General features: G+C 40.3%; 2 protein-coding genes across 12 annotated transcripts in view; one reads left to right on the top strand and one right to left on the bottom strand.

Annotated features, from left to right (window-relative positions):
• Window positions 1–13,811, bottom strand: part of LOC144580101 (uncharacterized) — an 852,895-nt gene extending 839,084 nt beyond the window's left edge. For all 11 annotated transcript variants that reach the window (XR_013529026.1, XR_013529027.1, XR_013529025.1 and 8 more), the window contains exon 1: window positions 13,599–13,811. The gene's annotated coding sequence lies outside the window, so the exon portion shown is untranslated. The remainder of the gene's footprint in view (window positions 1–13,598) is intronic.
• The window catches only part of LOC118149139 (uncharacterized), a 429,176-nt gene continuing 418,111 nt past the window's right edge, over window positions 12,739–23,803 (top strand). Inside the window, exon 1 of the mRNA XM_078355141.1 lies at window positions 12,739–13,125. Within this exon, the coding sequence (XP_078211267.1) occupies window positions 12,772–13,125 (354 nt within the window). The 5' untranslated portion in view covers window positions 12,739–12,771. The remainder of the gene's footprint in view (window positions 13,126–23,803) is intronic.

The following is a 23,803-nucleotide window of genomic DNA, read 5'->3' as shown; positions in this document are numbered from 1 at the left end:
GCAGTAAAGGGAATTCCACCACAAAAAGCACCTGTGCGGTATGTGTTCTCTGTTTCTCCACAGGACAGAACCACCCACCATAATAAGTGTCTGGCCATGGACATGTGTATATATTGTCAGGTCTGACACTCACCTCCCTCACTAAGAGAAACTTAGTGGTTTCATCCAGAAAACCATTTCCATACAGCAAACAGGAACAGCAGAAACCAATGGGAATCAAAGAAGCATCAGCTAACCAGGCAGGCCAAATTAATACTACAAATGTTCTGAATACTATACCATCATTGGACACACAGCAAATCCATGTAGTTCAAGATTCGTCTGCTAAACTGAAATAGGTGACAACCTGCTTACAATATTTGAAAAGGACCTACAGTCTGTTAATATAATAGATAAAATGTGTAACATGCAATAAAAAACTCATCAATGTACCATCATGAATCAGAAAATCCCAACTTGAAGGAGAAAAGATATTCAACTGACAACATCAAGGTAAATCTGATGTTGGAATTATCTGGTAAGAATTTTAAAGCTGCTATCATCTAAATGTTTCAACAATCAATTATAAATTATTTTAAAAGAACAGAAAAATATCTCAGCAAAGAACTAACAGACAAAAGATTAATCAACGAGCCAGAAGGAAGTCAAATAATAATTTTCAAATGATGAAAGTAAAGCAATGTCAACCACATAATCTGCAAAAATGTCCTTCAGAAGTAAAAGGAACGTTAAACATTTTTCAGACAAAGAAAATGAGAGAAATTGTTATTAGCAGATGTTCTCACTCATAAGTGGGTGTTGAACAATGAGAACACATAGACACAGGGAGGGGATCATCACACATCGGGGCCTGTCATGGGGTGAGGGGCTAGGGGAGGTATAGAAGGGAGGTGAGGGGATAGGGAGGGAGAGAGGGGAAGTGAGGGGATGGGGGAGGGATGGAGGGGAGGGGAGGGGATAGGGGAGGGATAGAGGGGAGGTGAAGGGATAGGGAGGGATAGAGGGGATAGGGGAGGGATAGAGGAGAGGTGAGGGGATAGGGAGGGATAGAGGGGATAGGGGAGGGATAGAGGGGAGGTGAGGGGATGGGGAGGGATAGAGGGGAGGTGAGGGGATGGGGAGGGATAGAGGGGAGGTGAGGGGATAAGGGAAGGATTGAGGGGAGTTGAGGGGATAGGGGAGGGATAGAGGGGAGGTGAGGGGATGGGAGGGATAGAGGGGAGGTGAGAAGATAAGGAGGGATAGAGGGGAGGTGAGGGGATGGGGAGGGATAGAGGGGAGGTGAGGGGATTGGGGAGGGATAACATTATTAAAGAAACTAGCAACACTCCTGTGCCTGAGCAGTAGTGAAAAGAATGAGTGAAATAAGATGAGATGTTAAAAAGAGGCAGAGGGTCTATTGTGATTATGGTTAGAGATATAAATTCTACTATAGATTCAATGGAAATTTACTGATAAGTTTTTAAATAAAAACTTATTTCTTAATTTGCATCTTAATCGACCATTTGTTTTTCAGGGGAAGGAGGACAGATTAATAAAATGACAGCAGGGAAAATAGTTCAAATATGATTTTTCAAATGTTTTTCAAGTATGTAAAAACCAATCTGGATTAAATGATGGTAGTGATGTATGATAAAGAAGATGTAATTTATACATTTTGGATATATAATATTAAAACTTGCTGATATGTTTAGATGCATGTAGGGAAAAAATTAATAAAATAATTTTCAGTTTACTGAATTAAAAAATATGATGAATAATGATTACATTTACTGACTTAGAAAAGAGGCTGGATAGCAAACAGGGTTGGAGGCTAAACAAAGTAATTTATTCTCACGTAGATGATTCAATCTATGTTTATATATGTCATGCTTGTGGGTGTTCAATATTCCTTTCCCTTATTTTCTACTGGAGTTTTCATTAGCAAGAGTCAACTATTGTATCGTTAGCACAAAGTTTGCATTAATATTAATTAACCGTAATTAAATTTACTGACTTTAAAAAAAAATCAAACAAAATTATCAATTATCTTGAAATATAATTTTTTATTTAAATTGTTTATATATAAATTAAATATTTATAAGAGATAACTTTGAAAATTATCAATCTTTTGTTTAATTCATTGATCTTTTAAATACATTATACAAAGAACATCTGCAATAAGGTAGGCATTATAATAAGTCTTAGGAATGTGAAGACAATCTCTGCCTTAAAGAGCTAACAGTTTCTGCCAGATCCAATGATTGAAAATGTTTTTGAGAGCCGATTATTCTAAATGTGTTAAAGCAGAAATCTATGATACATTTTTAAGTATTTCCATGTCTGCAGCAAAAACATTGGGAGGTCAGAGACTAGAAAACTTATCACCAAAGAAAGAAAGGCTGAAATCAATGTAGAGCAGTGGTGGAGTATAACTATATGCCCATAACGAGCAAACAAACAAAATTAAAAATTTATAAAAATTTAATAAGTTAAAAATGAAAACAGTGCTTTAATTAAATATTCTGAGTCAGACAACGTGCAAAAAACATTTAAATTATTGGCAAATTTTAGACTTTGGGTATTTTATCATATTTTGGGGAAATTAGAAAACATACAAATAGTATAGTATAAAGTAGAAATTGCAAAATATTTTTATAGTTAATATAGCAGTATTGATTCTTATCTCAAGCCTTTTGCAGTTACCTGTTAGAGAGTATTGCATGACAGTCACTGGAAAAATACAGGTGCACATACAATTAAAAAAGTTAAAATGTGAAAATGTTCATCCTCAAACCATGGTATCTAGCAAAATGTGATCACTTTTTCTAAGATTTTTTTTTTTCCTAAGATTTTAAACACAAGATACTTAATGGATGGTGAAAAATATGAAATTGTAAAATTACATGATATCCTACCAAAGAAAATAAATTATTTGCATGATTTGAAATATGCATTCTCATTATGATGCTTCTGTACATATAAAAAAAATAAGCACAGTAAAAGATTTACTTATGGTTGTACCGTCACAGAACTATTTGCTCATTTTACTAATTCAACTAGTTGTCATTAAAAAATTAGCAATATTTTTGAAAATCTTTTCTTTAGTTGTCATTAAAAAACTAGCAATATTTTTGAAAATATTTTCTTTTAATAACTGAAATTGTAAAACGAGGCTCAGCATATAAAACGTAACAGTAATGGTTTCTGCATTTAATCAGCTCTTCAGGCAAAACATGGAATAGCCTTCTGCCTCAGTTTTCTCATTCCAAATGTTAGAATAATAAGCCACACTACATAAATGCAATGCCAGATTTAATTTCAAGCATCAAAACAGCAATATGCCTTCAGGAAGAAATTCATTTTCAATGGCTAAATCTATGTTATGCCACAACAGAAAATGTGTTATTCTGAGCCACTGAATCCACTGCTACTTGTTTCCACATCTTGAACAAGTTTGTGCAAAAGCCTATAAGAAGAAAGTTTTGGCCAGGCGCAATGGCTCAAGCCTGTAATCCCAGCACTTTGGGAGGCCGAGGCAGGTGGATCACGAGGTCAAGAGATCGAGACCATCCTGGTCAACATGGTGAAACCCCGTCTCTACTAAAAATACAATAAATTAGCTGGGCATGGTGGCGCGTGCCGGTAATCCCAGCTACTCGGGAGGCTGAGGCAGGAGAATTGCCTGAACCCAGGAGGCGGAGGTTGCGGTGAGCCAAGATCGCGCCATTGCACTCTAGCCTGGGTAACAAGAGAGAAACTCCATCTCAAAAAGAAAAAAAAAAAAAAAAAAAGAAAGTTTCAATGAATCTGACTTTTTGTTTATTTTATTAAACAAAAATAAAATTGCCGTAACATTAATATAACCAATTACTCACAAATTATATCTAGTTCTAATATATTTTTAAATAAATGTCTTTTTCTAACCACCTCCAAAATATTCTTCTATCTATATCTCCAGATAAAGTCTGATTCACTTTTTTTTTTTTATGGTGGGGAATGGAATCTCACTCTGTCACCTAGACTGGACGGCAGTAGCGCGATCTCGGCTCACTGCAACCTCCGCCTCCAGGGTTCAAGCGATTTTTACGAGTAGCTGCGATTATGGGCACACACCACCATGCTTGGCTAATTTTTGTATTTTTAGTAGAGACGAGTTTCATCATGTTGGCCAGGCTGGTCTAGAACTCCCCACCTCAAGTGATCTGCCCTCCTTGGCCTCCCAAAGCGCTGGGATTACAGGCATCAACCACCGTGCTGGGTCCCTGATTCACTTTTGAGCATCCTGATGTTTCACGTGCAGTGTGATCCACATAGAGTTTTTAGTAATCAAAATAAAAGTAATTTTACTCCCTTAAGCTACATTTTTGTTTTCTTTTTTTTTGAGACGGAGTTTCACTCTTGTTACCCAGGCTGGAGTGCAATGGCGCGATCTCGGCTCACCACAACCTCCGCCTCCTGGGTTCAGGCAATTCTCCTGCCTCAGCCTCTCGAGTAGCTGAAATTACAGGCACGAGCCACCATGCCCAGCTAATTTTTTGTATTTTTACAAAAAATTCACCATGTTGACCAGGATGGTCTCGATCTCTTAACCTCGTGATCCACGCGCCTCGGCCTCCCAAAGTGCTGGAATTATTGGCGTGAGCCACCACGCCTAGCCAAGCTACATTCTTGAGAAGGAGAAAGGCAGCCCCTGACACCCAGGAGCTGGCCTAATACTTCAGCTAGATTTCTGCATTCTCCTATTGAAGTTAGATCTACAGACTGTCCAATCAGATTACTGATAACCTGATTACTTTGTGATCGGGACAGGAAAAGACAACAGGAGCACTCTGTGATCCTGTCTAAGCAACAACAATAAAATATATAAACATTTTATAGACGCAAAGCAATAAGCATCTCCTGTCTCAGGGATAATATGAATGGTTAACTGATGACTGCTTACTAATTACAGTCTACCTTCAGTCTAGTCCGCCCTCTCCAGAGGAAACATTTGCTGAGATACCCTGATATCATTCAACTCAATGTAACCTCTTGATTCCGTAGGTCCTCCCTGAAGTTACCCAGAAAAAATCCCCAATACTGTCATAAGTCTTTTCAACACCACTTGCTGAGATGTCTCACAGTTGACGTTTTAAGTCAAGCAAAATTCCCCCCTAAGGGTTTCAGAAAACTTGAGGTATATATACTTATTTCAGAAATAAAGGAGGAATACATGTATGCTATTTTATGAATAAATTCATCTCTCCTTCAAGGTCCAAAATATTTTATCCCTATGTGCATATGTTTTTATGATAGCTTATATTTAGATATGAACCTTAACACACACTATTTAAAATATTGCAAACATCAACTGATTTACTTCTTTTTATATACTTAGTTTCTTTCTGATCATAAGAAGATACTTAAAATGGTATTTTATTAGATTATAAGCTTCTTGAGCTCAGAAACTGTATCTATATATTTAGTTAACTATGGGATACATTATTTGGTACAGATTAAATGTTATTTGAACAAATAAATATAAACATTGAAGTTATTCCATGAGAAACCAGAGCTGATTGAGCATTAATCCAGTAACAATGAATGCATAGGAGAAAAATAATTATATAAAGATATATGAGCAAATGTCAAGTTGCTTCATATATTTTATAGCTACAAAATGAAAGAAAATAGTCTAAACTCATGTTAGTGAAACCTCACAGTGACAGCAGGACTTGAGATTTGTACAAATGTAAATGAGGAGGGAAACCATGGCACTGTGGCAAAATAAAAAAGAAATAAAGACTATAATGTCATTCTTGGGAACAATGAAGACAGACCTAACTTAATGAGATGACTGTTCATTCTATTTTCTAGTAAAATTTTATGTTTGTGGAAGTTGTTCAACATTTAGAGGACTAATTTCAAATGACTACATAAATATGCAAAAAATATTGAGCCAAAGATATGAGGAAGAAAATATTACCTTAATATGATATATAGTTGGCAATTTAAGATAGATTTTTGAATCTAAGAATTTCAGGATAAAAGAGGATAGACAGTTAAGTGGATGATTTGAAGCAAGTTTAATAAATATTTGTTGAGTATTTTAGTTTAATTTCTTTCTTTTTTTTTTTTTCTTTTTTTTTTTGAGACGGAGTTTCGCTCTTGTTACCCAGGCTGGAGTGCAATGGCATGATCTCGGCTCACCGCAACCTCCACCTCCTGGGTTCAGGCAATTCTCCTGCCTCAGCCTCCTGAGTAGCTGGGATTACAGGCACGCGCCACCATACCCAGCTAATTTTTTGTATCTTTAGTAGAGATGGGGTTTCACCATGTTGATCAGGATGGTCTCGATCTCTTGACCTCGTGATCCACCCGCCTCGGCCTCCCAAAGTGCTGGGATTACAGGCTTGAGCCACCGCACCCGGCCTAATTTCTTTCTTGATGTAAAAGATGGTAGATGAACAAAAGAACATGAAAATAAAAGGAAAATGGAATACATATACAAACAAAATAATGATTTATTATCACAGCTACCATGAAAACCCAAATTAATAATGATTCATTTGTTTCATTTGATTCTTATTTTCTAAACAGCTTATAGTTTTCAAATAACATCATATATTTCTTAAATCATGGAATATTTACTGTTGTAAATCAAATTGGGATATTTGTACTATGCATTTGGCAACTATATTTGCTCTGAATTTATGCTGAAATAATAAAAGTAAACATATATAACCAAAGCACACATATACACAGATACAAATAAATATACATATGTAAAAAGCATGTTTATTCATATCCTTTTCATTGCTAAAGTTATCATGCTGGTTATATCCCCAGACTTTAACTAAAAAGCAAAATATGAGAATTGTGAAAAACATTTTCCATAATTGATAAACTTTCTAAAATAAAATAATTTATTCTTGCTGCTTTTCTAAATTTTAGTAAAAATTACAGTATTTTTTGTTCCAAACTTAAGTTTTATTTCAAAAACAGTAGCTATTACATTTCAACAATTACAGTACCTGCTTTTACATTCCTACTTCTTCAGTAAAAATAGTATTAATCAAGTCTATTTTATTTCTGCAGTAAAAGTGACTCTCATTTGAAATTTTGGCATGTAATAAATACAATGACATGAAATTATATGAATAAATTAAAAGTGTAATCAAGAAATCATAGTAGAAAAAAATCAGTAACATTTTTGAGGGTATCTTTTGTTTCTATTCTTAAAACATGAAATAAGTGCATTTTCTTATATTAAAATCATTTCAATGGAAAGTGTATTTAATTTTGTATTGAGGGGAAGCTAAAGCTTGTTACTAGTATCCCAACTTTACAAGTCATATCCTCAATGTTGCCATTTTTTCCTCTAATGCTCAGAATTGACAATAAATATATTATTTATATTATTAAGTGATGAACTTCAAGACTACTTCCAAACTCATAATGCTTGAGCCTAAGGGAAATTAATAATGCATGTAAATCCTATATTATCCTTTTGACAATTTTCAGGTTTTCTGTATTTCATGTTGGCTTCTATGATACTGTAGGAGTTGTCTGTACTTACTTCCTAGGTCTAACAATACTACAAAGACAAGGTCTTATCTAATGAAAACCTTTTGTCATAAGCCAGGAGCTCTGTCCTCTGCTCTCAGGAATGTAATTAACAACTCAGGTCACTGCTTCCTCTTTGTAGTTCCCCACAGAAGTTCAACTATTGGCTGTGGCCCCTCCCCTGGTCTACCAATTGTCCCTAAAAGAAACACACAATTCACAGCCAGTAATTCAAGACAGAGATAGACAGATCACACAATTAAAATATGACAACTCAGAGAGAGCAGAGAAGAAGGTGACCAATTCTTAAGGAGTTATTAGAACAATGTATTTAGTATGGAATAAAAGTCTCTTTGACCTTAATTTTGGTCCTTTGGTGTTCTAATTTTGGTGTTCCTTTAGCTTAGTGAGTTGGGATGAATAATAATGTAGCATGGCTTACTAAAGGAGCATTCCACAATATTGCAAAGAGTCTAAAACAGAGAATTATATTTATTTAGAATAAGTTTAATACTCCAGACTAAAACTTTACTAGTGGATACTGTGTAATATTTTATTTTTACCAGCACTAGATATTTCAAGCAATCTTAGAGATAAAAACTTGTCCAATTTAAACTGCTGAATTCATCATTTTTCTTGTGGTTTAGAAATGTCAATATCTTTTAATTTTTTAATTTATCTAATCAAACTTGGATCCCTCTACTAAAACAAAATATATTTATCTTTCATGTTTCTAAACAAGCAACAGAAGAATAATTACTAGTGCCACAAATTTGTCCCTACCCATTTGGCATTCAATGTAGCCATAACAGAAAACAATACTTTGAAGCTATGGGACTGTAGTATTGGGGTTCAGGGTGCCCTCAGCTCCCCTGAGAGGATGTTTGTCCAGGTTTTTGGTCTCCTGCCCTGTCAAGAATGAGAGAGGGGACAAGGGCACAGTGCACAGTAAATGCCAGACTCAAAAGTGTTTGTAGAAAGTGATTTAGAGAGGGAGAGAGAGGAAGGGGGGGGGAGAGAGAGAGAGAGAGACTGCTAACTCTCACACTGAGAGAATCGAGAAAGATGGAATCCAGGAGAGGAAAGCAGCTTCCGCACTGAGTGGAAGGGAATAGAGATGGAGTTTAGGAGGGAAGACAGGCTTCCACGAGAGAGTGTGGAAGGGAACTCCAGAGGGGAAATCCAGGAGAGGGAAAGACGGCTTCCACGAAGGGAGCGTTCCTGCAAGGGACCCAAACATGGAGTCCAAAGGAGTGTGTAAGAAGGGGGCTTCTAACCTGGGAGGAACCCCCACCTTCTCCAAGACCCCAGGCCAATGAAAGGAGTTCCTTAGAACTTCCACTGGAGTGACTGACTCTTAGTTTCTTCCCGCGTTCGTGAATAAATCTGGATAGAGAGAGATGGGATGGGGGGCATGGCGCTGGGTAGTCTAGCTTTTAAAACTACGCCCCCCTGTGGACCCTGGAAAGAGAACAGCTTCCCTCAATCCCCCTCTCTGAACAGGAAAACCCAACTTCTGTTGGAACACAGGTGTAGATCCCAGGATGGGTCTAGAGAGGGAGAGTCTGAGGGGAGAGAATTAACAAGCACCAAGCCTCCAGGGCAGGAGAGAAACTGAGAAGGCCATGCGGTGTCTAAGAGATTAACTTCCTGGACCTCTGTGGCCAGCTTTCCCCGGGCTCTGTGAGGGTGACGGCTCCTGCTGGCACTTGCTCCAGGAATCCTCAGTCCTGCCATTGGGTCATCTGGTCAGACCCCTCAGGCCCTGGGGACCTTCATCCCCTGGGACAGTGTGCTCTCCAGTGATTCCCTTGGCACAGCGGGCATGGAGGAGATGGTGGACCATTCCTCTGCGGACAATTTCTTATAAAATGTCCCTTCAGACCGCTCTGATAACAAGTTCTGCCAGGCTAGCAGCTACCCCAAGCCCTTCCCTCATCTGAGCCCCTGGGTCTGCTTGCCTGAAAGCCATGACGGAGGCTGAGCTCTCCCATTCCTTTCAGCCTGTCCCTCCTGGCCTCCATTATAAAACACGGAGGTTGCCTGGTTCAGTAATGATTCTAGACTCTGCGTCGGCCCCAAGGCCAGTTTCTGGAGCTTCTTCCTGATACCTGGGGCTAAGTAATAAACTTGTCCTTTAGTATTAACTGACCCTCTATGGAGTCTGGTGACAGGGTGGTGTACTTCCTTAAGCGTCCTGCAATCAATCCAGGAAAACTTTTGGGTTATTCCCTTCCCTTAGGGGGTTAGGTTTTCCACTTGGCAGAGGGTAACTTGGCCACACTGTTTGACAGAGAAAAAATATACAGTTTCTTCTTTAAAGACTGTGTGCTAAATTGGTCCAAATTTCCAGTATACAGTTTAATGGAGGCTTGAGCTTGGGAATAGAAGCACCCATCAGAAATCGAACACAAGGGATGCCCGCACCCCAGCTAAAGAAATTACAGCCACTTAGACCTGAGGTGTCCCCCAGGTAAAATGGGTACTGAAATGAAACGTCTTTCAGTCAGTACCCTGAAATTTCATGTGCCCAAGATGCGTCCTCCCATGTGCTGGATTCCAGTCACGGCCTACCAGGTCACGGGACCCCCTCACTGCCTGCATGAGCTCCAGTGACTCCCACAGAGGTGTGGATCGAGAGGGGCTGTTGGGTGGGTGGGTAGTCACATACCAACGAGCCCCAACAAGGCCACTGAGGCTCAGGAGGTGGGTGCCAATACTTCCCAGCAAAAGTCCAATTTACACAGGCCGGATAATAAACCTGCCCCAGAAGGGTAAACTTCTAGCGAGGGCCCGTTAGAGCTCACAGCTCAAAGAAGGCAGGCCACGTGGCCGAGGCAGGGACAATACCCTCAGGACCTGGGCCTCCTCTTCCCTAACCCATCTCCTCTTGTAGGAAAATGCCCTTAGGGACCCTCAGGACCCAGCCTCCTCTCCCCTAACCCACCTTCCCTTGTAGGAAAATGTCCTTAAGGACCCTCAGGACCCGGGCCTCCTCTCCCCTAACCCACCTTCCCTTGTAGGAAAATGTCCTTAAGGACCCTCAGGACCCGGGCCTCCTCTCCCCTAACCCACCTTCCCTTGTAGGAAAATGTCCTTAAGGACCCTCAGGACCCGGGCCTCCTCTCCCCTAACCCACCTTCCCTTGCAGGAAAATGCTCTTAAGGACCCTCAGGACCCGGGCCTCCTCTCCCCTAACCCACCTTCCCTTGTAGGAAAATGCCCTTAAGGACCCTCAGGACCCGGGCCTCCTCTCCCCTAACCCACCTTCCCTTGTAGGAAAATGCCCTTAAGGACCCTCAGGACCCGGGTCTCCTCTCCCCTAACCCACCTTCCCTTGTAGGAAAATGTCCTTAAGGACCCTCAGGACCCGGGCCTCCTCTCCCCTAACCCACCTTCCCTTGTAGGAAAATGTCCTTAAGGACCCTCAGGACCCGGGCCTCCTCTCCCCTAACCCATCTCCCCTTGTAGGAAAATGTCCTTAAGGACCCTCAGGACCCGGGCCTCCTCTCCCCTAACCCACCTTCCCTTGTAGGAAAATGTCCTTAAGGACCCTCAGGACCCGGGCCTCCTCTCCCCTAACCCACCTTCCCTTGTAGGAAAATGTCCTTAAGGACCCTCAGGACCCGGGCCTCCTCTCCCCTAACCCATCTCCCCTTGTAGGAAAATGTCCTTAAGGACCCTCAGGACCCGGGTCTCCTCTCCCCTAACCCACCTTCCCTTGTAGGAAAGTGCCCTTAAGGACCCTCAGGACCCGGGTCTCCTCTCCCCTAACCCACCTTCCCTTGTAGGAAAATGTCCTTAAGGACCCTCAGGACCCGGGCCTCCTCTCCCCTAACCCACCTTCCCTTGTAGGAAAATGTCCTTAAGGACCCTCAGGACCCGGGCCTCCTCTCCCCTAACCCATCTCCCCTTGTAGGAAAATGTCCTTAAGGACCCTCAGGACCCGGGTCTCCTCTCCCCTAACCCACCTTCCCTTGTAGGAAAGTGCCCTTAAGGACCCTCAGGACCCGGGTCTCCTCTCCCCTAACCCACCTTCCCTTGTAGGAAAATGTCCTTAAGGACCCTCAGGACCCGGGCCTCCTCTCCCCTAACCCGTCTTCCCTTGTAGGAAAATGCCCTTAAGGACCCTCAGGACCCGGGTCTCCTCTCCCCTAACCCACCTTCCCTTGCAGGAAAATGCCCTTAAGGACCCTCAGGACCAGGCCTCCTCTCCCCTAACCCACCTTCCCTTGTAGGAAAATGTCCTTAAGGACCCTCAGGACCCGGGTCTCCTCTCCCCTAACCCGTCTTCCCTTGTAGGAAAATGCCCTTAAGGACCCTCAGGACCCGGGCCTCCTCTCCCCTAACCCACCTTCCCTTGTAGGAAAATGCCCTTAAGGACCCTCAGGACCCGGGCCTCCTCTCCCCTAACCCACCTTCCCTTGTAGGAAAATGTCCTTAAGGACCCTCAGGACCCGGCCTCCTCTCCCCTAACCCGTCTTCCCTTGTAGGAAAATGCCCTTAAGGACCCTCAGGACCCGGGCCTCCTCTCCCCTAACCCACCTTCCCTTGTAGGAAAATGTCCTTAAGGACCCTCAGGACCCGGGCCTCTTCTCCCCTAACCCGTCTTCCCTTGTAGGAAAATGCCCTTAAGGACCCTCAGGACCCGGGCCTCTTCTCCCCTAACCCACCTTCCCTTGTAGGAAAATGCCCTTAAGGACCCTCAGGACCCGGGCCTCTTCTCCCCTAACCCGTCTTCCCTTGTAGGAAAATGCCCTTAAGGACCCTCAGGACCCGGGCCTCTTCTCCCCTAACCCACCTTCCCTTGCAGGAAAATGCCCTTAGGTTGTGAGACCTGCCATTGACTATTTGGCCCAGGAACTGCTTTAACTATGATTTTCTAGATGGGAAAGTTCTGCCGCAGAGAGCGAATCCTAAGAAAGACAAATTATACACCAAACACAAAGTCCCACAGCCTTCAGCTTCTGAATTTCCCCCAAAGATCTCCCCACTTCAAGGCTGGCTGCCCCAGGGATTCAAACCCGCAACCTTGCACCTGCCGGCCCTACCCCCTAAGCAGCTGCACAGCCGGCCCCTCGCGTGGACGGGAGGCAGAAAGGTTCTTCAGCTGCGTTTCCAATGAGCGTCCGCGCCCGGAGCCGCCCCAGCTGAGCCAAACGGCCCCTCGTCGTGCCAATTTAAAGCGTGTTCACAGCTGCCGCCGGCCCCGTGCGCTCCCTCGCCCCGCGGCTTTCGGTCGCCATGTTGACGCCGCCAGAACCGCTCGCACGCCTGGGCCGCTTCCCGCGCTACTGCCCACACGGGGACCCGCGGCCCGCAGGCAGACGCCCTGGGGAGCCTCTCCCCTGCTGCCTGGGGCTGGGGAGCGCCGGAGAAGCCGGCCGGAGCCACCGCCAGGCTGCCCCCTTCCCCGGGCTCGCGCCCCTCCCCGCTGTTTTCTCCAGCGCACGGCTGCGCACTCAGTTCCGCCCGGGGCTGGGCTGTTCCCGCGGACGGTGCTCGCCCCTCCGCCCCTGGGGCTCCCTCAGGTTTGAGTCCAAGAGATACTATGCGAAGGACGGAGAAGGAGACGGAAAGCAGAAAGAGCGCTTCAAGGTAAAAACACTTCACTTTTCACGCTTGCTGGGCTGCGCCGCTTAAGACGGGCTGGGTGGGGCCTCCGGGGCTGGGTGGAGCCTCCGGGGCTGGGTGGTGCCTCCTGGGCTGGGTGGAGCCTCCGGGCCTGGGTGGAGCCTCCGGGGCTGGGTGGAGCCTCCGGGCCTGGGTGGAGCCTCCGGGCCTGGGTGGTGCCTCCCGGGCTGGGTGGAGCCTCCGGGGCTGGGTGGTGCCTCCCGGGGCTGGGTGGTGCCTCCCGGGGCTGGGTGGAGCCTCCGGGGCTGGGTGGAGCCTCCCGGGTTGGGTGGAGCCTCCGGGGCTGGGTGGTGCCTCCCGGGCCTGGGTGGTGCCTCCGAGGCTGCCCCCCTCCTCCCCGCCCCCAGACCCCTTGCCTGGTTTCCCACTGCCCTGCCTGACTGCGGCAGCTTCAGCTGTTCTCAGAGACAGGACAGAACGGCGCTGGTTTGACTCACGATTTTTACGTTGTCTTCTCTGTCTGTACCCCTTTCCTGGCTGGCTCGCCAAAATGTAGTATTGGGGTTCAGGGGTTCAGGGTGCCCTCAGCACCCCTGAGAGGACGTTTCTCCAGGTTCTTGGTCTCCAGCCCTCTCAAGAATTAGAGAGGGGACCGTGGCGTAGCGCGCAGTAAATGCCGGACTGAAAAGTGTTTGTAGAAAGTGGGGTCCGAAGGGGTGTGGAAGAAGCGGGCTTCTAACCTGCGAGGAAGCCCCGCCTTCTCCAAGACCCCTGGCCAATGAAAGGAGCTCCTTAGAACTTCCCCTGGGGTGATTGACTCTTAGTTTCTTCCCACCCCGTGAAATTCAAACATAAACCGTTAAATCTCCCGGATGGAGAGAGAGGGGAGGGGGTATGCGCGGGGAAATTCTTGCCCTTAAAACTACGCCCCCCTGTGGACCCTGGAAAAAGAACGCCTTCCCTCAGCACCGTATGTTTTGTGTAGCGTAGAAGTCGCTGTGTGCTAGAATGTACTAAAACATACATTTTTATACTACAGATAAGTTGTATCACCTTTCTAAACATATATTTACATGTGTATCTATATCCATATATATATCTCAGGGGTTATTAAATGATGTTCACTATTTTATAGGGCCTTGGTAAAGTAAATGAGGTATGTATGGTTTAGTTTGTGGATTCTAGTCATATTGTTCAGAGTCTCGTCCTAAATCAGTCACTCTACTAGATGTGGTTGGGATTTCTATATGTTCCTGTTAGTTCCTATTTGCCCTAAACATCCCTATTTACCCTTTTGCATACTCTTTATACCCCAGGAAAGTGATCCTCAGGATGAATTTTGGAATTAGTTGCTTATTTATTTGAGAAGTACAGGGATAGTCTCCGAAAATATTTTTTAAAAGGCCTTCCCCTAACCATGCTTGATATAGCTCCTGCTGCATCTGAACCTACAAACTGCCAAGTGCAGTGGTGTGCTGTAACTAACTCCTGCCAGACCTCAAAAGCCAATTGTACCGCTGTCTTCTCAATTTTATTTTCAGTGGTGTCATGGTGGTAGCATGAAATTTTCCATGGTGAGAATGGAATCAATGAAAAATACAAATCAGCGTTCTTTACTCTCCCTCTCAGGACGTTATTTTTACCAGCGTACACAATGTGTCTCAGCAAGTCACTAGCTAGCCCATTGATTACATTCGATCCTTCCTGTCATGGAAAGAGCAATGCGTTGTGCAGGTAGTGAGAGTCACGCTTTCAGTTATGGATTTGTTTTCCCTGCCTACTGACTTTCTGCCAACACCATCTTTGTGGACTTAGACAATGCATTTTCTGTTGCTGCACATGATGTTGTGTTTTATTATGATAAAATGTGGTAATATAAGTAGAATCCACTGGTCTTTCAAAGAGCCCCCTCACCCAGAAGCAGTGAGCTTGGTAGAAATTTTGAATGGTTTAATGGAGACTCAATTTCATCCCTAGAATGGGGACAACATTCTACGGCTTGGGGTGTCTACAGGATACAGTATCAGCATATGTGAAAACAACAGCCAATATTTCCTGGAGGGTCTTCTTTACTAAAAAAAGATTCATTGGTTCAAGGATCAAAAAGATGCAGACGTAAGTGGCCCATTTCACCAACACACCTCATTATGTACTTCAAAAATTTTAATTTCTGTCCGCATGCTTTTGGACACTATGGATTTACAATATCTAGGATCCAAGAGTGAAATGCTTCAACCACAGACTCAATGAATCAGAAGTAAAGACTGCCTTATACATATTTTGGGTATTTCATGTACCAAATCAATATTACAGCACAAAATAATAGAATGGTTGAGAAAACACAGGGAAAACAGAATTTAAAACATAGTATTTTATAACACAGCATTATCTTTTATCATATTATTAAACCATATTGGTATACATTTTAATTGTATATTTAACATGTAGGCAAATTAAAGCTTAGATTTTTTTAAATAATTTGGCTTGTGTTGCAAAGTTAATATTTGATTTTATGGTACAGGGAGTTGGAGAATATACTGTCTGTTTATTTTACCAATTTAGTTCCCTGTAAACAGCTGGAACAAAATGGTTGCTCAATAGGTCCTTGTGAAATTAAAACTAAAATTATTGCTCTTTTTCCATGACTCAAGCAGAGTTTAATTTATTTTATTAAATCATTGTAAGTGAGCAACAAAAAGTTATTTAACAAAAGAGAAGAAAAGATTATTTTAGTATGCCATTAATGAATTCTAACTGAGCCCTGACTCAGTTTTTGAGAAAATGCCACGTGTGTGGGGATAATAATGCTGATACGTGAAATGGCATTTGCAATAATCACTATATAACAATAAATAATATAGAAGTTTTATAATAAAAATGAATGCTGCCACTTTCTCACCCACCTGTTTCTGTGTCTAAATATTAGGATTGATGATGAGATATATAATTGAGCTAGTACCCCATCTACTGTTAACCTGCGGTGCATTGCACGCTAAAACATCTTTTTAACTTGCCATTAGTGGCAAGTGCAAAATGAAGTTGAAAACAAAGTGAAGCTTTTCTCGATACCTTTTCACTTATTCCTCTCTAGCCCAGTGCATGTATTGCTCTTACCATACAGACATTGAAAACCCAATCCTGTATCGTAATCGTGAAAGTAGCATGCTATTCTATGAGCTATTTCATTGAGATATAAAAATGAGGTCCTGGCCAGCTCATTACCGAAGATCTCCTGTCATAATATGTTAATATGAAAGTGTTGTTCTCTGGGTCCAGCTCTGGCATCAGTTTGTTCATTGAAAACCTGCTCCCTGAACTATGCCCGCCTCCTCCCCCTCCTCACTGGAATGGATGGTTTAGGATACACATGTCCATCTAAAAAGCTCTGGCTTTTTTAAGCAACAGAATGTTTTGTAAGAAAGGTGTGTGTTTTGTAAGAAAGGAAATTAAGATAAATTTGACTTGGTCTTCCTATTTGCTTGTTTGCAATAAATTCTTTGATCTCCCAGTGATAATATAAAATTAAGCCACATTAAGTTGATATTGGGTTCATTTATGGTAATAGAACAAAGTTATTTAATTATAAGTAATACTTGGATGTAACAAATTTTCAGTGCGACTAAGATAGGGCTTATGTATAATAGACAATAAGAAAACAGGAAAAAATGTGGAAATTTGATTCTTTTGTCTTCTATTTTTCCAAACTGTCTCTTTTTGTTTCTTTTTATAATTGAGCTGGCCACCAGTGGTAAATATCATATATGGAGTCCTGTTTTTGAGTGAGGTTGATAAAATTAAATAAATCCTGTGTCCAAATAGAAAGATTAAAGGAAAGTAAGAGAACAGAAAAAAACCATTGGAAAAAAATGTTAATAAAATTACAACGCATTGAAAGCCTGTATTGGGTCAGAGCCTCTGAAATAATTTTGATAGACAATTTCATTTAAACCCACAACAAGATTATCATTTCAGTGTTAATATAACCCCTTCACTGTAAAAAACCTCTTCAGAAATATTATGTTACTGACACCAAGTCAAAAATTGGTGTCAAAAACAGGATCTGACCTCCAACTTGCTTGGCCACCAGGGAATACCAGGAAGATAGAAAAAGTGGAAAGTCATCAGACACGCTGCTTTGACTTACTGCATTGTTCTTAATTTTAGTAAATATTTACACGAAGAGACACATTAAAGTCTTGTAGGCTCTGGCCTTTCTTGCTCATACATTTGAGAGTAATAACTTGAGAAATAAAACCCTCAGGAATTTAATAAAAGTGGCAGCAAATCTCCCTGAATAGGCTGACTCAGGAGGTGCTTTACTTTGTGATAAACATTCCTTTCTCCTGAAGTGTTAGAAGTTGTTCCTTGTGGCACAAGAGCTTAGTAAGAATGGAAGTTATGAAATAGTCACTAATCTCTTGCTAAGGTAGGAGCTTAGTGGTGAGGGGAGGAGCTTTTGTAACTGTTGCATTATAAACTATGAAATGGGAACAGAACATTGTCCAAATATATTATAACACCTTCACAACATTTTTTATCATATCCCATTTGCATTTTAAAATAAACATCTTTAAGACACATTATGAAGTCTCCATTTGTAAAGTTGAATAAAATTTTATATAATTTATCTTTAAAAACAAATATAAAATTGTATTTCTATGCTGTCACCCAAATACATAACATTCATGTTAAATTAGGTGAAGAAGATTTTTTTTTTCTTGAGATGGAGTTTCGCTCTTGTTACCCAGGCTGGAGTGCAGTGGTGCAATCTCGGCTCACCGCAACCTCCGCCTCCTGGGTTCAGACAATTCTCCTGCCTCAGCCTCCTGAGTAGCTGGGATTACAAGAAGAATTATTTAAGATATGTGTATGTTTGGATCTGTATAGGACATAAAGGAGACCTAGAGTCATGCCAGAAATTGGTCCTAGGAATAATTTTTGGAAAAGTTGGTGAAAGAAAATTGATAAAGTCAAGAAAAGGTATTTTACTGGGATTTTATGGTATGATGAAATTTTGCATAGTTCTTCACAAAACTGAGCAGAAAACTTCATGTCATGTCAAAGCAAATTTTATAATTTAAGATCCTACATCAAACTTAAAATGATTATGACTAATATTGACAGAGATACTTACAAATACAGTATATTATGTCAAATCTTCAAGTTAAACTTCTGATGTAAATGACCATAAATGTCACTTTTCATTATAGAAAAAAATAGCACCCCCCAACACACACACGCTCACAAAATGTCTGTGTTAGAATATGTCACCTTACATCACAAAGGGAAATTAAGGCTGCATGCAGATGGAAATAAACATACTGATCAGTTGGCATTAAAATATATGGATTATCTTGGATAATCTACCTGACCCCAATGTAATTTACAAGAATACTTAAAAGTGGAAGAGAAAAGCAAAAGACTGAGAGCCAGAGTGATTCAGTGTGAGAAAGACTGAACCAGCCATTGCTGGCTTTGAAGAGGGAGGGCACAAGTCACTAAACAAGGAATGTGAAACTAGAAGAGGCAAGAGAAAGATTCTTCCCTACAACCCCCTATAGAGCAGGGCTCTGTAGACGCCTTTTTAGCCTAGTGAGGCACATATCCCACTGCAGAACTGTAAGGTATTAAATTTATGTTTCTGCAAACCACTAAGTTTGCTGTAATTTGTGACAGCAGCAATAGAAAAACACAGTAAGTGTGAAAGTCAACATTCCACTGCGGGAAAACTGAACTTGAATCTTCTGTGCTTAATAACCACAGTGTAATGATTAAAATTGTGTATAAAGCATGATGAAGGAATAAACTGATAACTGAAATTCTGAAATGTATATAGAGACATACATTTTTGCGGCCATTTTGTGTTTTTTAAATCATTTTCCTTGTGGACTAAATAACATGGCCACTTCTGCCATAGCAATTTATGGCAATTGTATACACATGGATTTTGAATACACATAAAAGACAGTAGATAATTTTTCACTAGGTGAACACTGCTAAGATAATGTTAGGAAGAAACATGGAGGTAATCGTGCATTAGTAAGTAAGCATATTTTACATGATTCTAACATGGAATACATTTTAAAACTTATTTCTTGTTTCAGACAATTTACCACACATCCTTATCTGCGAGAGTAACATAATTATTATATGTTAGAATGCTAGACAACATTGAATGAACATTAAGTTGTCAAAAATAAAAAGTGCAGGAAAGCAGTAAGAAAAATTGATGTGGTTTTAGAAAAAATCAGGTTCCTATTTAAGTCTTTCCAATTAATAATTGTAAAATTTAAATATATTTCTTAATTTCTCAAATATAAAATCAGAGTTCACAATACTTGTCCTTTCTTGTTTTGATCCTTTATGTTAGACCAACGTTAGACTTGTCAAAATAAGGGTTACATTTAGTTGAGAAATTTTAGAGCTCATATATATTAGTGGTTTAAAACATTAAGTAAATGGCAGTGTATAGAAGCACTGAAAATTAAAATTTGTATAAATTTTGTAATTACAGAATATTTCTGAATAGGTTGTTTTTCTTATTAGACTTAAGAACGACATCTAGTAGATGATGGGAACATTGACATAATTAAGATAACTATGTCTCTACTCTCAAGGCATGCGACTATTACTGATATGCCACTTCAGTCCACTTCTCTGTGTCCTTTCTCTTCTACTTTGAGGAGCATTAAAGTAACTTAGAGACATGCTTTGGCCATGTTCCCACCAAAATCTTATCTTGAATTGTAGCTCCCATAATTCCCACATTTTGTGGGAGAGACCCAATGGGAGATAATTGAAACACAGGGTGAGGTTCCCCCCAAGGTTTTCGTAGTAGTGTTTAAGTCTCAGGAGATCTGATGGTTTTATAAGGGGTTTCCCCTTTCACTTGGCTTTTATTTCTTCTCTCTTGCCTGCTTTCATGTAAGATGTGCATTTCACCTTCTGCCATAATTCTGAGGCCTCCCCAGCCATGTGGAACTGAGTCCATTAAATCTTTTTTTCTTTATTAATTACTCAGTCTTGGGTATGTCTTCATCAGCGGTGTGAAAATTGGCTAATCCACTTAGCACATTCACAGTTTTTCATTCAGTTATTAAACAATTTATTCTTTTTACTCTTTTTGTCTCTCCTTCCAACCTTGGAATAATAAATATAATAAACATGATACTGAATAGTTTAAAATAACACATAGATCTCTAATCTCTAATAGTTGATGATTTCCCTAGAGCTAGAATTTTTTTTAAGAATTTGAAAATCTCTGATGTTGGAAGACTAGGCAAACAAAAATGGTCTTTCTGACATAAAAAGAAATTAATCTTGAAATAATGTAATTTTATGTGACATAGTTGGTAGAACTGACATAGTTTGTTCAGAATAGCATTTATGCATAGTACCTTTATAGTCACTAGAGTTTTTATGTTTTCAAATCTAGTATCTTTTAGACTTTTTCTACTTAACATGTCAGCAGCATGTGATAATATTTTCATTTTGTGTCGTTTTTTTCTTGGGAGTCAGCATTCAAAATGTTACTCCTCAGCAATCCAAATTGCTCATCTCCTAATATTACTCCATACCAGTGTTCCCAACCAGAGGCATCTTGCAAGGGAGTATTTGGCAATATCTAAGGACATTTACAGTAGTTGTAACTGGTGATGGTAGTGGTGATCTGATAGCAAGGTGGGAGCGGGCAGTATTTCTAAAGACATCTAAAAGATAGAGGCCTGTGATGCTCCTAAATATTCTCAGTACACATGACAGCTTCCCCGTGCCCAACAAGGTATTACTGATGCTGAAATGTCAACAGTCCTAAGTTTGAGAAAACCTGGTCTACGTGTTCTTCTTAGGTAAACTTGTCTTCTGTCAAAACTTGAGTTGCATTCTATTCACTGAGCTTATGTTAAACTTCACCATCTCTACTCAAATCAGTTTATTGTGCCCCAAAACTAAATATATACCTACCAATAACTCCAATTACATTTCACATAGACACCTCAAACTCTGTACCTCCCAGCATAAATGCATGAGCACCATCTGTCTTCCTTCCCAGGCATGCTGCCTCTCCGAAGATCCTACCTTATAGCGGGCACTACCATCTATTACAGTGTTAGATGTTCAAGTTAAAAAAAGAATCCTTAATGAATGTGTTTTTTTCATTCAACCAATCCAGCACGTTTTACCTCCTAAAGCTTTTGTTCGTTGTTTACTTGTGTTTCTACTTTGGGCTACCTTCTCAGTTGATATTTACTTGTGTTTCTACTTTGGGATACCTTCTCTTAGATCTCAGACGATGCATACATCTTTCTATCTGCCTGTTAAGTGTTCATTTTCTATTTTGTGTTTCAAATTCACTGTATTCATAGCATATAGAGTGTCTTGAAGTCATAATTTTGTAACTTCTTAAAACAATGTAATGTATCTCATTGAATTTTTTAAAATGCCTCAGATTTTCAACATTAACCGAAGTCAAAAACTAATTTAGTATCCATCTACCTTCCCAGTCATACCTTACATTAGTCTGCAGCTTGCCAACCAAGTTCTTAAGAAGCTCTCCAGAAGTTCCTGACAATAACTAAACATTTTCTGAAATTACCTAATGGGCACAATGTACATTATTGGGATCGTGGTTACACTAGAAGTTGAGACTTCACAACTCAGTATGTCCAAGGAAACTGCACTCGTACCCCTTACATTTATACAAATAATTTTTAAAAAGGTACTAACTCTTCCAACAAGAGTCTCCTGACTTTACATTTTCTTATTTCTGAAAATATCTTCTAAAATGTCTTCTTCTGTCGAACACTTGGACCTACTAAAATTACTCCCAAGAGCCTTCTTCACATCTATGTTAGTTTCCTACTGCAGCTGTTAAAATGGACCACAAACTTAGCATCTTTAACAAGTCACATTATCATTGTTTCAGAGGCCAGAGGTTGAAATTCAGCTTCACTGGCTTAAAATTAAAATGGGTGTAGGGCTGGTTTCTTTTGGAATATCAAAGGCAGAATCTGCTTTTTGTTGACTTTCTAGAATGGGTACTGTACTCATTCCTTGGTTCATGACCCGGCGTTACATGATGTTCTCTCTCTCTGTCCCCATTATCACATCACCTCCTCTATTATTAATACCGTTGTATTACATCAAGCCCACCAGAATAATTCAGGATAACCTTTCTATCTCATGGTCTTTAACCTATTCACATCTGCAAAGTCCCTTTAGCCATGTAGGATTATATACAGTATTCCCTGGTTCTGAGGATTAGGATGTGCATCACTGAGGGCCATTATTTAGTCTCTTCTCTGAGTAATTTCGTACTTGTATTCCTGTTAAGAGTTAATAATATTAGGACAAAACCAATATCTGATTATTAACTCCTCTATTCCTAAAAGCCAGTGCAATATCTAGAATATGCTATAGAAATATTTCTTGAATAAAAGAGTAAAAATAATTGGCATGGGTGAATTAGAATGACTAATAGATGAGAGATAAAAACTAGTAAGAGAGAGGAATTATCTCAGACTTTCAAATATTTTTCCTAAGTCTCGAAATGTAAATGTATCTAAATAGAATTGTAACTAGCAATATTAACTAGTATCATTTGTTACTATTACTTCTTGAGTTTATTTCTGTTATGTTGGTTTAGAGATGAGTTGTTACCCTGTCATGAAGGCTGGAGGACAGTGGTGTGATCATAGCTCACTGCAGCCTCAGTCTCTAGGGCTCAGTTGACCTCTTGCCTCAGTCTCCCAAGAAGCTAGTACTATAGGCACATGCCACCATGCTTGCTTAATATTTTATTTTTTGTAGAAACAGGATTTCATTATGTTTCAGAGGCTCATTTCGAATCACAAATCATTTTGCGATTATTAAAGTTAACTATGATAACAACAGTGGAATGAAATGACATGATTCAAACTTCTAATAATTTTGTGATCTTGTTTATTTTCATTCAGTTTTTCTCAGAACAGTTGTATAAATAATAGTGTTTATGTCCCAAAGATCAATTAGGTCATGTATGTAAAAAGTGCATTATAAGTTGTACAATGAATGGGAAAAGACACGTCCAAATTTCCCTTGAACTTACTCGTGTATGTATAGGACGCTTAGAATACATGCATAATTTCAGTAGGAGATGGCTTTCAATTTTATGATTTTTGTCTTGGTTATAGAAAATGTGTCATTTTCAAGAAAAAAATGCTGAAAACAGTCATTTCAGTACATCTGGATATATTTTTATGAAAAGTGGCTATGTCTCATTATGCCACAATTACATTTGTTAATGAGTAGCAGCAAACTACCATTGAATATCTAAGTTACAAAGGAATCAGTTCTATTCCTAACTATGAGACTCAGATACTTATTTTTCTACTGAGTTATCTTGGATATATTCCGTGTCCTGAGTTGGCCTTCATAATTCCATTAGGACTTATTTTGGAACTAAATATTATATTGAATGAATCTTTCACATATTTCCAACAATATTTTTTGGACTACACCAATGACAAAATCATGTTATGAGTGATGTAAGTATAATTTGGAGTCAAAGTCTCCTATATTACAGAAAATCTTAGTCACAAATACACATGCACATTTAATACCCCATTATAGTGCATTTTTAATGAATAATTTGAATATCTTGGTGAACTTTGTCTTATTTATCTATTTTTTGCGCTGGCATTTATTTCCTTCTATTTTAATTGGT

Source organism: Callithrix jacchus, chromosome 18, assembly GCF_049354715.1.
Source record: "Callithrix jacchus isolate 240 chromosome 18, calJac240_pri, whole genome shotgun sequence".
Classification (NCBI taxonomy): domain Eukaryota; kingdom Metazoa; phylum Chordata; class Mammalia; order Primates; family Cebidae; genus Callithrix; species Callithrix jacchus.
The sequence above is the reverse complement of the archived record's forward strand: the minus strand, read 5'-3'. Positions and strand labels throughout refer to the sequence as shown.